The sequence below is a fragment of the Artemia franciscana genome, unplaced genomic scaffold, assembly GCF_032884065.1.
Source record: "Artemia franciscana unplaced genomic scaffold, ASM3288406v1 Scaffold_692, whole genome shotgun sequence".
Classification (NCBI taxonomy): Eukaryota; Metazoa; Arthropoda; class Branchiopoda; order Anostraca; family Artemiidae; genus Artemia; species Artemia franciscana.
Window position 1 is genome coordinate 293517 of NW_027067087.1, and position 14292 is coordinate 307808.

Below are 14292 nucleotides of genomic sequence, written 5' to 3' on the forward strand. Positions count from 1 at the left end.
AATTTCTTAGACCACACTGCTTTTCCATTTACGAAAAAATAATTGAAGAAAAAACGGGTTTAATTTTTATAAAGCAGTGAACAAAATAAAATAAAAACTACACTTTAGCTAACAAAAATTAAAAATACTCTGAATATTTCGGTGAAAAAATCCATTCAATTTATAATTCATAATTGTTTTTCATTAACCTGTAAGATTTTGATTGGATTTGGGGTTGGGTGACCTCTTTTCGTATTGTTGCAAGTATTTATAATTTTCATTTTTAATAGATTCCCATTTATACATCGATAGTGGCAGAGGAAATTGTCAATATAAACAATTACTTCAGTTTTTCTAAAGTTACAGTCAGTGCGGGAGTGTTTGTTTTATAATGTGAGTTTTGTTTCTTATATATTTTATTGTTGATATTTTTTATGTTGGTTTAGTTGTCGTGGCATTTTTATAATGTCTTAAAAAAAGTCTTAAATTGTTGTAATTTTCTCCTTTTTTGTTTTTTTTTTACGCTGAGAAAGGCTCCCGGACGTGGGGCCAAAATGTTCCTAGTATTTTTATTTTTTGTTAGCTAAAGTTTAGTTTTTATTTTATTTTGTTCACTGCTTTATAAAAATTAAACCCGTTTTTTCTTCAATTATTTTTTCGTAGAAGAACAAGAATAGTAAGAAAGCAGTTTGAAAAGCAGTCAGTTTGTAGGTGAAAGCAGAAGTATAGTAGAAGTAGAAGGTGTTGTGAAAAGGCATAGTAAGTTTTCTGGATATACACTCATTTGCAGGCCTGGATTTACCAATAGGCCCTAGAGGTGTACAATGGCAAGGGGTGCAATAAATTATCCCTGTTTTTTTCTTAACAAAACTGGACTGATGTGAGTTATCGTCAAAGTGACAAGTGCACTCCACTGCCGCGCTCCTGATTCACGAAAAAATAATTTTGAGACACCACAGTATATTCGTGGCCACTAGTAAACTGTCAGACGTCTCCCAAGAATGGCAGCTGAGAGTTCGGTATTATCTCTCTCTTTCATTACTTTTGGTTCATCAGTTTTGTTCTGGTCAGTGTTTCCACTATTACCGAATTCTTTAGGATTTCCCAAAAAAATCTTGCAAAAACGCTTGGGCTTAGAAGCGTCAAAGCTTTAAATCAGAACTTGCTCATTTGTTCACAATTATTTTCTACTAGCATTATGACCTTTTATATATTACCAGTTTTCTGTTACAAATAGAAAAACTGCTGGTCGAAAACTTCCATTCTTTCTAGTTTCAAAAAATGATGGTGTACATCTTGGCTCTGATTGGTCTTTCACAGGTTTTTATGCTTGGAAGCTAAACAATGCTCAACTTAAAAAACTACAAACGATGTACATAATTGGTGCTGTAGTCGTGCATAATTTCAATTTGACTGACAAGTGTGGCAACTATACGTGATTCGGTTATTTGTTTCTTCTCTATGACTATGTGTTTTTTTTTTGTTTGTTTTTTTTACCTCAAAATCCTAATAGACTAAAAAAAATACAAAATCCTTTTCTAATATGTATTTTAAATTCTTCTTCTTTTCTTTTTTGTATCATATGGTATTTAGTCCATATTGAAATAACATGGACGTAACTCTTTTCCTTCTTTCTTTCGTTTCCTCTTCCTTTTCTAGAGAATAAATGTGTTAGCTTCATGTATGGATCACATTTTTTCCTACAATTTCTGTCTTTTGACTATGTTAGCCAATTACAAAATAAATGTTTATGTTTGACTTATTTCGATGATTTTTTTTTTATTTTTACAAACAGAGTAGTTGCTTATGAACAAATTACCCCAGCTAAACCACTTTGTGTACTGCTGGTATATACTCTTTATAAATAAAATTTAAAATATGGTAAAAGGAATGTTCATATTATATGAAATAAAAGAGACTAATTTAACGAAATAGATATAATCTCCTTTCTTTTTTTTTCTTTTTTTGAAAACAGCGGTTGTAATTAGTATGTTTGAAGTTCACGTTCTCTGTTGTTCTGGACTAAGCATGTCATATTGGTACTGGCTGAGATGACAGCTCTTCTTTCAATGTGGAAACATTTTGAGTAAATGTATGTGGAAGAGTTTGAAATATAGCTCCTATAATTTTTTTTGCTTGTATTGTTTTGGTATCCGTTCAGATCACTCCTGGGAGTTTCCATCTCCCCGCCCCTATGTACAGGTGTGATAGAAATTTGAAACTAAAAAAAGTTCCTATTTTGACTCTGATGCTCGCATGCTGTTAGATATATATTTTTGTACATATTGTTATGTCAGGTGAAGGAAGTGTTAGGCTATCCTTAAGAGGTTAACTTTGCTGCCTACTTACATTTGATTGTCTATATTGAAATATAAACCATAGGTGGTTTTAGAGGAGAAGGGTTAAGGGAACTCGCCCCAGCCGCAGACATTTTATGTGGTGTAAAATTGAAATTAATAATCTAAGATTTATAATCATTTTGTAGTGTTTTTTTTATTTTATTTTTTAAGATAAAGCAGAGGTCATAGTTGGCAGCAGGTATGAAAAAAGTTCCAAAGCTGCCAATAGCAGAATTCGACAGAATCCCAAAGGCTGCCGACACTTTAGCAGCACAACTTGTGTTTTGACAGATGTTCTTTGAGCAAAAGTATTTTATATGTAAAAATGGTATTGTCAGATAAAATATGCCAACAGATTTGAAAATTGCCAAGGAGCATTGCTACTTTGCTACCCCACTTTTTACAGGACGGGTTGGCAGTAAGTTAATTACTCATCGTAATATTAATATAATAATATTTAATTCTTATTGTAAGTAAGACCAAATTGAAGAGACCAGAACCAACACTGTTTTCCTCCGAAGGATAGCCCATGCCCAACTATCCAAATGTGAATTTTTTTCAACTTGTATTGTTTTGGAATCCCTTCAGACCACCCCTAGGAGTTTCCACAGCCCCTCCCCCTATGATCGATCTTAGAATCTAAAAAAAAGTTCCTGTTTTGACTCTTCAATATTGATTGTCTATATTGAAAATATTGCATCTGTTTACTGCACTGCTGCTGTAACGATTATAACCGTAGGTGATTGTTGATACTGGAAAAAGTGCGTGATTAGACTTCTCATATGTAACTTTCTTCTAACGTTGCGTGTGTTTTTTTTTTTTGGGGGGGGGGGGGGTTGTCTTACAGCTATCCTTAGTTCCAACAGCAAACTTTCTATGATATAGGTGTAAATCTACCTATAAGCTCTTTTGATCAGTAATTTTGCTTGTCTGTTTTAGGTTTGTTGAAGAGTATAAAAAAGATCCAAAACGAGATTACGGTGAAAGGGTTGTAAATGTTTTTGCTCGATTGAACATGGAAGGATATGAGGATCCATATAGACCTGCGAGAGAGCAATTTGACAAGCAGGGATCCTTTGGAAATGGAGCTGCTATGCGCGTGGCTCCGGTTGCACTGTACTTTTGTCACAACTTGGAAAATTGCCTAGAAGTAGCCAAAGAGCAGGCAAGGTTGACACACTTCAATTGGATCGCGATCTTGGGAGCTGTTTTACAGGTTACTTTTTTGGTTTTTCTTTTTTTTTTCCTCCTTTCGTCCCTTTATGTGTAAAGGCCGTGCATAGTGTTTAACGAAAGACGAAAATTGAAGATATCATAGATATTCAGAATTCTGAGGAGGGTCAACCTTCCAAGTTGACTTATTCTGTTCCATTTTTATTTATCCATAGTCTCGGAGCTATCCAACTCGGAATTGCATAATAAATTTCTGTAATAGATCCCTTTCTTAAAGCGTGCTAAACAGAAGTCACAGCTGACCTTTGTCAATAGATGCTGCAACTCAAAGAACAGAAGTTAGCTATTCACGGCAGAAATTCTGCCTTTAATGATTATTCCGAATACTTTAAATTCGTTAAGTTTAAAATTGCATATAAATAAATCATTAGCATAAGAATATTTGCATAATTTTAGAAAAAGGTTTAAAACACCCCCAAAATGGGAATGATCTTGATGAGAGTTAGTATCTTGATGAGATCTTGATGAGTATCAACTTGTCTAAGGACCCTTACTCTGGAAAAGTCTCTGTAGTCAAATATACGAAATTGTACATTATATTGTAGAATATAAAAATTATTAATAGATAAACATTTGCTTATAAGGGTCGTTACGGATTAGTTTTCTCTTGCTTTATTCCCCCATGGGTGATCATTAGAGCCAGCTGGCGTAGAATATTGGAAGGGGGATCTAACTGTCGAAAATAAAACAGTTCAAAATAGGGATGAAACTTTTTTATTGACAGTGAATAGATATAAATTATTTAACTGGATATTTCGAACACATATACAGTGTTCATCATCAGTATTAAAGAGTTTTACTGCTGATGATGAACACTGTATATGTGTTCGAAATATCCAGCTAAATAACTTTATATCTATTCACTGTCAATAAAAAGGTTTCATCCCTATTTTGAACTGTTTTACTTTCGTCATGGAAAGGCAGTGTGGTCTTCGAAGTTATCTGGATCTAACTGTAATTTATCTTATTTTATAATAAAGGAATTCAGTCCCAGTAAAATGCAGTTTCCTATAATTTATGCCACTAGTTTGTCCCCGCTTTGTCCAAAAGGCCCCGTTGTAAGATATTTTGGGTGTACGATCGGTTTAAAACTATTGTTATCATATTTCCTTTACGTCATTTCCCTACTTCCGAGGGTTAGCTACTGCTCAGTGTGGCTTATTCGTTCCTAAAGGATAAAATTTGCTAATAAGGGAGGTTACTGATAAGTTTTCTCTTGTTTCTCCCCCCATGATGATTATTAGAGCCAGTGGGCCTAGAATATTGGAAAAGGGTTCTAACTGTAATTTACCTTATTTTGCAATAAAGGAATTCAGTCCCAGTAAAGTGCAGATTCCTATAATTTATACCACTAATTTGTCCCCACTTTGTCCAAAAGGCTCTGTTGTAAAATATTATGGGTGTATGATCGGTTTAAAACTATTGTTATCATATTTCCTTTACGTCATCTCCCTACTTTCGAGACCTACTTACTACTCAGTGTGGCTTATTTGTCCCTAAAGGCATATAAAGCCAATCCAAAATGAAAGATGTGAACAGTGATTTTATCTTTACATGGTTGCAACACTAACGGTTGCACACAGCATAGACGCACATCGATCTTTAGTGGTGATATTAGTGTACCTTCTGTGAGAGAGGGCACCCATGAAGCCAAAATAAAGAAAATGTATTCTTAGGCCCAATGTTCTGATTTTTCTTGAGATGTCCGTCTTATCAATATTGAGAGGAAATTTAACCTCCAATATTGCCTCATCCCCTCTGGGGGCTGCAACCTTAGCTTAACTACGTTTGAATGAATATGTTTCATACTTAGGGAGTTACAGCCGATTATACCAATAAACCTTTTATTAAACCATACTTCGGTTTAACCGATAAACCACTTTTGGCATTTTGAACCAACCTCCAAATCCTGTATTTCTTTTCAGGCTAGCTATTATTTTTGAAGCATTTTTATTGCTTCAAGATCACTGACTAACAACTCTTATGGGGTACTTTTTATGCTAAGGTCTTAACCTAATAATAGACACCAAATATACTCTTTGTAAAGGATAGGCTAAAATTTAGTATAAAGAGTGGGGTCTGATGTGGGGGGGGGGACAGCAGTCGCCCTGCTGTACTTTCGATCTATATAAATATACTTGAGTAGGTCAGGAAAGGAGAGTTAAATTTTTCTTAATTTTTTTTTTTTTGTTAAAACTCTTAATGAACCAATGGAATCAATAGCTAATCTCAAAACTATAAAGTAGGTTAAAGCGGACATTAGAACGGTTTTCTTGGTTACTGGAGATCAGGTCAGTCATTTGGTTTCTGGATGTGAACATAAGACCATGCATTTTATTCCTTTTTATTTGTCTTAAGGCAAGCAATCATTTCATTGTAGGGGGTTGGATTTAGTCATAGCTGGGTGATTGACTTAGAAGTTTCAGGAAATTTTGTCTATAGGGGAAAGGATGCAAACCGGTTTTTTTTTGGTTCTAAGAGTACCTTGCATTAATGCTAATAAAGACTTAGAGGGGATGATTTTATTGTTGTTTGTTTGAACAAACGTTTATTTAGGATATATACGTTACAGCCAGTCGTCCAACAGGCTTAGACTAGTTAGTAACAAATGTTGATCTACTTACGGTCCCTGAACAAAACAAGCCAAGGGACGAAGTTTTAGTTGTAGGGGTTCTGGACAAGGTGGTTCTGTGTAGTTCAATCTGACACTATTTTTAGGAGTTTTAGATTCTTATGTTTCTTAGTATGGGACGTGATCGTCTCTTACTAGGTTGCCGCTGTTGCAGCAACCCTGATTATCATGGAAATTGCTCGAACAGTGGTTTAGTGCTTAGTAAATTGAACCTCGTATTTTTAGTCCTCGGCTGTATTTCACGCTTTGAACTGCAAGGAAGATGCAAAATTAGAAGCGGTGGAATTTGTCAATAAATTGAGAGAATCAATTGAAAGGATTGTAGATAGAGAAGAAAAAACTGAATGGTAAGTATATTTTTCTCCTCGTTTCTTTGCTGTAAACGTTAGAATTGTAAGCTGTATAATCTTGCATTATTACAGGGGCGTTTTTAGAAATCTCACTTTCGGTTTGTCCCCTTCAAAAATACGGAGGCTATGTTATAAGATAATTGTAAGACAAAATTGCGCATAATACACACAACTCATCTAGGAACAAATTTTGTGTTCTGTTTTCATTCATGAGGGGGATTTGCCGTTTATTTAGTGTTTTTATTACCATTACAATTAGTTTAATTTCGTTTAAGAAGTCATCCCATAGACACCAGGGTTGCTATCCCTAGAAATTTGTCACTTTTTAAAGTTATTTTGTGTTACCTAATAAATAGTGATTTTTTATTTTATTAGCGATTGTTTTACAGAAGCTGAATTAGCACAAAAATTCAAACACGGAATCACATACAAACACTTGATTCAGAATAAAATGGGTGTTGGTATTCTACCCCTGAGAAAACAATCTGTACGTAAAAAAGTATGTATTGCAAGAAAAGGTCCTATATAGGTTTGATCCATTTCTACGCCTTTTTCCTCCAATCCCTCATATGTCTCCTTTTTTATCCATTGTATACCCTAGCTCTTTTATTTGATTCCATCGACTAAATTATCGGCCAGTTCAAAAGAGGACACACCCTAATAATAATGCAAATACCGTCACTTGAACCGTTGGATCATATCTGGATCATAGAGCCAGTAGCGTCAAGTCTGGGGGAGAACACTTGCTCCCAATATTTTTGATGACTAGGCAAAAAAAGTTTGAGTAATGCTTAACCATAAATTGGTGTTACGATGATTACTGCTTGAGCCGTCCTGGCCGAGTGGGTTGGTGCGCTGGATTCGGGATCCCTTGTCTGAGAGGACGCGGGTTCGAATCCCAGTGTACCCAATTCTTCAGTTTGGGACGGGGGTCAGTGGCGTGACTCTGTAAGCTTAGCCAGAGTCGACCCAGCTCTAAATGGGTACTTGGAGAGATCTGGGGAAGGTAAACAGGAAGGGTGTGCGAAAGCACAGGATGGCTGGCCATTGCACTTCCTGGCTGAAGGGCCATGAAATGGAGATCAGCACCGCCGGTACGGACTGTAAAGTCTAATGCCGTATCCCTTTTTTTGATTACTGCTAATAAAATCATTTTGTAGTTTAAAAATTTAGTTCTCTATAAAATTAATTTTTAAGTAGGCCTACATATACGAAAAGTATTCAAGAAACATTGAAGGATATTTTAGTGTAATTCCACTCCTTGGTCTTTTATTTTGGGAGTTGTTTTATATACAGGGTTCGCGGGCCCACTTGATAGGCTTTTAATTTATAGTTGGTTTCAGAAACCAATAAAGCAGGTTATTTTACAACCTATCTCAGGCTCTTGAAATTTGGATCGTTCTAGATTTGTTTTTTTTGGCTTCATTTACTTGCTGGATTCTAACACGACTAGGTCTAATATCTTTTTATATGTATTTTTTGATGTTCTTACTAATAGACATGTATGTCACAAACCGTACCTATCACAGGGATACCATATGAGAACTTATTTTATTGCTACTTTACCTGGGTAAGGAACTTAATGTGCCTAAATCCATATAAACAAGTGTGTACTCCTCTGAGGAGCCCTGGTATGAGGTAATCACTTGGGGATATTTCATTATTTTTTAGGTGCTTTTGCTTGTTATTTTATGACAAGTAACATTTATTAATGATAGTTTTGTATAGCTTTGTCGTAGGTGATTGGATTGGCGAATAGGGTCAAGACCTTATTGACATGCTTGTATAGGCCGATTGTCAAAGTAGGAAAACAGTTTTTTCTTTTTTTTTTTTTTTTTTTCTATTTTTCTTTTTCTAACCAAATACCTTTTTCAAGGCTTCCCAAGACCAGGACACAATTTAAAAGTCTTAATAATTTTTGATTTATTGAAGTTAAAAAGTGAAAACAATTAAAATGTTTTTTTTTTCAGTAAATTGGAATTATCTTCTGGTCTTTTATAAGGCATGGGGTTTGTCAGCCTTTTTCATGTTAATTCCTGCTCGTTTTTAGTTTGACTCGATTTGAGGTTGTTTTACGCTTTGAAGATTATTTGAATTTATTTCTGCTCGTTTTTGTTTTGATGAAGCTCTTTACTTTCCTTTGAAAAACTTATTTTGTGTGAAAAAAAATTTGCAATTAATACCATACAAGAATAGACATTTGCTAAAGCTCTTCCGTTAGCTAAATCAAACGATTACTCATAATCCTTAAAACGCCGGACTAAAGATTCTTCATGACTCAGGAGCTACTCAATTATGAATAAAAAAATAAAATTCAGTCGACGCATCCTCTAGCCTTTCTAAAACCACACTGTTCTTCTCTTAAAATTTTGTTACGTCGCCTCTAAATCTAAAAAGTATCATCATATTAATCATGTTAAGTAAGTTACTTCCTACAAAAGCCAGGCTAATGCCTCTATAATCACAACGCTCACTGTTATCACCTTTCTTATGGAAGGGTTTAATAAGAGTTTTCTTAAAAACGCAAGGTAATATTTCAAAAATCATATTCTCTATCTTCAGTAGCATATCTCTAACCTCACAACCGCCATCTTTGAAAAACTCATTTACCACACTATCAGCACCTGGGGAACTCATTCTGGGGAGCATATTCTCAAAATATTCTACCCAGCTCTCTAACTCTTTCCTTCTCACTAATTGTTGTCCCGTATCTGTCTTTGACTGGATTAAATAAAAAAAACAAGTTTTTTTAAATGAAAGTAAGAAGCGACATCAAAACTTAAAACGAACAGAAATTAATCCGTATAAGAAAGGAGCTTTTCCTCCTCAACGGCCCGCTCGTTACGCTAAAGTTTGACTCTTTCTCTTAACTCTACTTCTTAAAACGGTAAAAAACTTTAGCGTAAAGAGCGGTCATTTCTGGACGTTTTTTAATTAATGCATGTTTTGATCTTGGCTCTTCACACATAAATAATTAAAACGAAATTTGCATATTAATTTTTTTTTGGCTAAATGGCTTTCTCCTAGTTTTAATCGGAAGATTTTAAGAAAAAAGAGAGAGGGAGGAAGCCTAGTTGCCCTCCAATTTTTTGATTACTCAAAAAGGCAACTAGAACTTTTATTTTTTTACGAACATTTTCATTAGTAAAAAAATATACGTAATTTACGAATTAACTTACGTAACAAACTTCTATATTCGTATGTTTTATTGTGTATATGAGGGAGTTCACCCCTCGTCGATACCTCGCTCTTTACACTAAAGCTTAAATTCTGTCCCAATTCCTTAAGAATGACCCTTGAATAACAAAGGCCGTAGAATAAATAGTTGAAATTACTAAAAATACTTTAGCGTGAAGAGCGAGGTATTACGAGGAGGTAAACCCCTCATATGCGCAATATTTTCTGCTCGTTTTAAATTTTAATGCTGCTCCTCACTTTCAGTAGAAAAAAACTTTTTATAGTTATTTTTTCATTGTTTTTTCTTTAAATAATGCTAGAAAATCCTGCGAAATGGAAATTTTCTTCCCCCATGATAAATTCCTCCAAGGAAAGTTCCCCTAACATATCCCCCTCTTTTCAACCCCCCCCCCCCCCAAACCAAAAATCCCCCTGAAAACGTCTGTACACTTACAAATAACCATTACTATATGTAAGCACTGGTCAAAGTTTGTAACTTGTAGCCCCTCCCACGGGGACTGTGGGGGAGTAAGTCGTCCCCAAAGACATAGTTATAAGGTTTTTCGACTACGCTGAATAGAATGGCTATCTCAGAATTTTGATCCGGTGACTTTGGGAAAATAATTAGCGTGGGAGGGGGCCTAGGTGCCCTCCAATTTTTTTGGTCACTGAAAAAGGGCACTAGAACTTTTCATTTCCGTTAGAATGAGCCCTCTCGCAAGATTCTAGGACCACTGGGTCGATACGATCACCCCTGGGAAAAAAAACAAAAAAAAAACAAATAAACACGCATCCATGATCTGCCTTCTGCCAAAAAATACAAAATTCCACATTTTTGTAGATAGGAGCTTGAAACTTCTACAATTGGGTTCTCTGATACGCTGAATCTGGTGGTGAGATTTCGTTAAGATTCTATGACTTTTAGGGGGAGTTTCTCCCTATTTTCCAAAATAAGGCAAATGTTCTCAGGCTCGTAACTTTTGATGACAAAGACTAAATTTGATGAAACTTGTATATTTAAAATCTTTGCTTCCTCATCAACGCCCCGCTCTTTACGCTAAAGTTTTTTACTGTTTTAAAAAGAAGAATTGAGAGAAAGAGTCAAACTTTAGCGTAAAGAGCGGGGCGTTAATGAGGAAGCAGCCTCTTTCATATACGAAGTAATTTCTGTGCGTTTTAAGTTTTAATGTCGCTCCTTACTTTCAGTAAAAAAAAACTCGTTTTTTTTATTTAATTTCTGAACGTTTTTGAATCAATGCATGTTTTGATTTTGGCTCTCCGCAGAGGAATAATCAAAACGAAATTTTGCATATTTTTTTTTTTTTTGGGGGGGGGGGGCTAAATGGCTTTCTCATAATTTTGATCGAATGATTTTGAGAAAAAAAGAGCGGGGGCGAAGCCTAGTTGCCCTCCGATTTTTTGGTTAATTAAAAAGACAACTAGAACTTTTAATTTTTTACGAATCTTTTTATTGGTAAAAGATTTACATAACTTATAAATTAGCTTACGTCAAGAACTTTTGTATTCTCATGTTTTTATTACATATATGAGGGGATTCGCCCCATCGTCAGTACCTCGCTCTTTAAACTAAAGCTTAAATTTTATCCCAATTCATTAAGAATGACCCCTGAATCACAAAAGCCGTAGAATAAATAGTTGAAATTACTAAAAATACTTTAGCGTAAAGAGCTAGGTTTCATAAGGAGGTGACCCCCTTATATGGGTAATAATTTCTGTTTGTTTTAAGTTTTATTGCTGTTCCTTACTTCCAGGTGAAAAAGCTTTTTCACATTTATTTTTTAATTTTTTTTTTTTAAATAATGCTAGTAAATCCTGCTCTCCCTTCATGGAAGTTTTCTTTTCCCATGACGAATTCTCGATGGAAAGTTCCCCCAGCATATCCCCCTCTTCTCAACCCCTCCCCCCCAACCAAAAAAAATCCTCCTGAAAACGCCTGTATACTTCCCAATAACCATTACTATATGTAAGCACAGGTCAAATTTTGTAACTTGTTGCCCCTCCCACGGGGACCGTGGGGGAGTAAGTCGTCCCCAAAGACATAGTTATAAGGTTTTTCGACTACGCTGAATAAAATGGCTATCTCAGAATTTTGATCTGTTGACTCTGGGAAAATAATTAGCGTGGGAGGGGGCCTAGGTGCCCTCCAATTTTTTTGGTCACTTAAAAAGGGCACTAGAACTTTTCATTTCCGTTAGAATGAGCTCTCTTGCAACATTCTAGGACAACTGGGTCGATACGATCACCCCTGGGAAAAAAAACAACAAAAAAAACAAATAAACACGCATCCGTGATCTGCCTTCTGGCAAAAAATGCAAAATTCCACATTTTTGTAGATAGGAGCTCGAAACTTCTACATTAGGGTTCTCTGATACGCTGAATCTGATGGTGTGATTTTCGTTAAGATTCTATGACTTTTAGGGGGTGTTTCCCCCTATTTTCTAAAATAACGCAAATTTTCTCAGGCTCGTAACTTTTGATGGGTAAGACTAAACTTGATGAAACTTATATATTTAAAACCAGCATTAAAATGCGATTCTTTTGATATAGCTATTGGTATCAAAATTCCATTTTTTAGAGTTTTGGTTACTATTGAGCCGGGTCGCTCCTTACTACAGTTCGTTACCACGAACTGTTTGATAACCCTAGGCAGGCATGAAAAAGTTCCGAAGCTACCAGTAGCAGAATCTGACTGAATTCCAAAAGCTGCCGACACTTCTTTAGCAGCACAACCTGTGTTTTGACAGGTTGTCTTCAAGCAAAAATTATTTTTATTTGTAAAAATGGTATTTTTCAGACAAAATCTGCCAATAAATTTGAGAACTATCAAGTAGCATTGCTACTTTTCTACCCCATTGCACGGCGGCTAGAAACTCTGTTATGATAATGTGATAAATAGGGAAAATGTGAATTAATAAAAGCATTGCAGATCGAGTTAAAATAAATTGCTCCTATGTGATTTTCACCTGCCAAATCCCGGAGTATTCCTCCGTTTTCATTTGGTTTCTCACCGTTGCACTGTTTTTTTTATTGTTAATATATTTAGTATGTTAATATATTTAAAAATATTAATTTTTTGTACTTAGTGTTTAAATTAGTTTGATTTAAGGTTTATAGACAAGTGGATGCTGACAAGGCAAAATGAATAATAAGCTAAATAACAGCCATTTTTCTGACTTATGAAAATAAAGTTTAAAATTGAATTATTTTCTATTCTTATTTTACATTTTTATATTGCAGATGTTGGGGTATCTATAACCCCAACGATTTTATCCATAATTTCTTCTTTTTTTAGCCTGATCAAGACCACGGAAAAGCTACCAAGATAAACTGAACAAAGTTCTTGTTTTTCTTAAGAAGTCTGATCCGACGCCCTGAACATGTTGCTGATGAACTTGGCAATGGTTTGTCAGCCTTAGAATCTGTCCATACGGCCATTTACTCTTTTTTGAAAGCAGTCAAAGAAACAGGAGATGCAAAAGTAAGACTTTTTACTTCGTTAAAATTAAAAAGGCCTTTTTAATTGTTTATTTTTATTTATACGGGGGCGATCGCAGTCACTTAAATTACTTTTTATCACTTTTGTTTTAGCCTGTCGTTTTTTGTCGCTTTCTTGAAAAAGTCACCTTTTTTTTGTCGTTTCAAAATTCGATTTAGTTAGTGCTTATTTCAGTGAGCTAAAAAGGCAATGTATAAATATATTAGACAATAGACTGTTACCTGTTGGAAATTACTAATGGTAGGGTGTGATAAAGGTATAATAATACTAATATGGCACAGTAGTATGAACAAAACCAAATATTTTGAATTTGTAAAGCAACATCTTTAAATGTTTACAGATTAATTTTGCATAAGTTGTGCATTTGTTTTTCATCACAAGCATTTAATCGTACCCTTGCACCTTATCAGTTTTCCGGTGGATCCAGGGGTTTGGGGTGATCTCCCTCCCTCCTGTTAGGCCCCCGTACCCTTCAAATCAATCACAACAAATCCGTATAGTTAAACCTCAACTTATAGATTCTCAGTCACACAGTATCGGCTTTTTGTTGAAATATCCCCCCTTTGCCAAATCATAAGCCTTATTTCTGTTTCCTATATTTGATTTAGTATATTCAATAACTGAAATCGATGTAAAAAGCATCGCCAAACTAGCCTCTTATAAAATTATATAGGTCCAAACTAGCCTCTGTTCTGAATTAAATAAAAAAAAAAACAAGTTTTTAACTGAAAGTAAGGAGCGACATTTAAAACTTAAAACGAACAGAAATTACTTCGTATATGAAAGGGGCTGCTTCCTCATCAACGCCCCGCTCTTTACGCTAAAGTTTGACTTTCTCTCAACTCTTCTTTTTAAAACAGTAAAAAAATTTAGCGTAAAGAGCGGGGTGTTGGTGAGGAAGCAGCCCCTTTCATATACAAAGTAATTTCTGTTCGTTTTAAGTTTTAATGTCGCTCCTTAATTTCAGTTAAAAAAAACTTGTTTTTTTATTTAATTTCTGAACGTTTTTTAATCAATGCATGTTTTGATTTTGACTCTCCGCAGAGGAATAATTAAAACGAAACT

At 35.0% G+C, this 14292-nt stretch overlaps 1 protein-coding gene across 1 annotated transcript in view; it reads left to right on the forward strand.

Moving 5' to 3' along the window:
* LOC136043511 (ADP-ribosylhydrolase ARH3-like) overlaps positions 1-14292 on the forward strand; it is a 42191-nt gene that overhangs the window by 21694 nt on the left and 6205 nt on the right. The window contains 4 exon segments of the mRNA XM_065728430.1: positions 3258-3534; positions 6409-6530; positions 13024-13059; positions 13062-13209. Of these exon segments, the coding sequence (XP_065584502.1) occupies positions 3258-3534; positions 6409-6530; positions 13024-13059; positions 13062-13209 (583 nt within the window).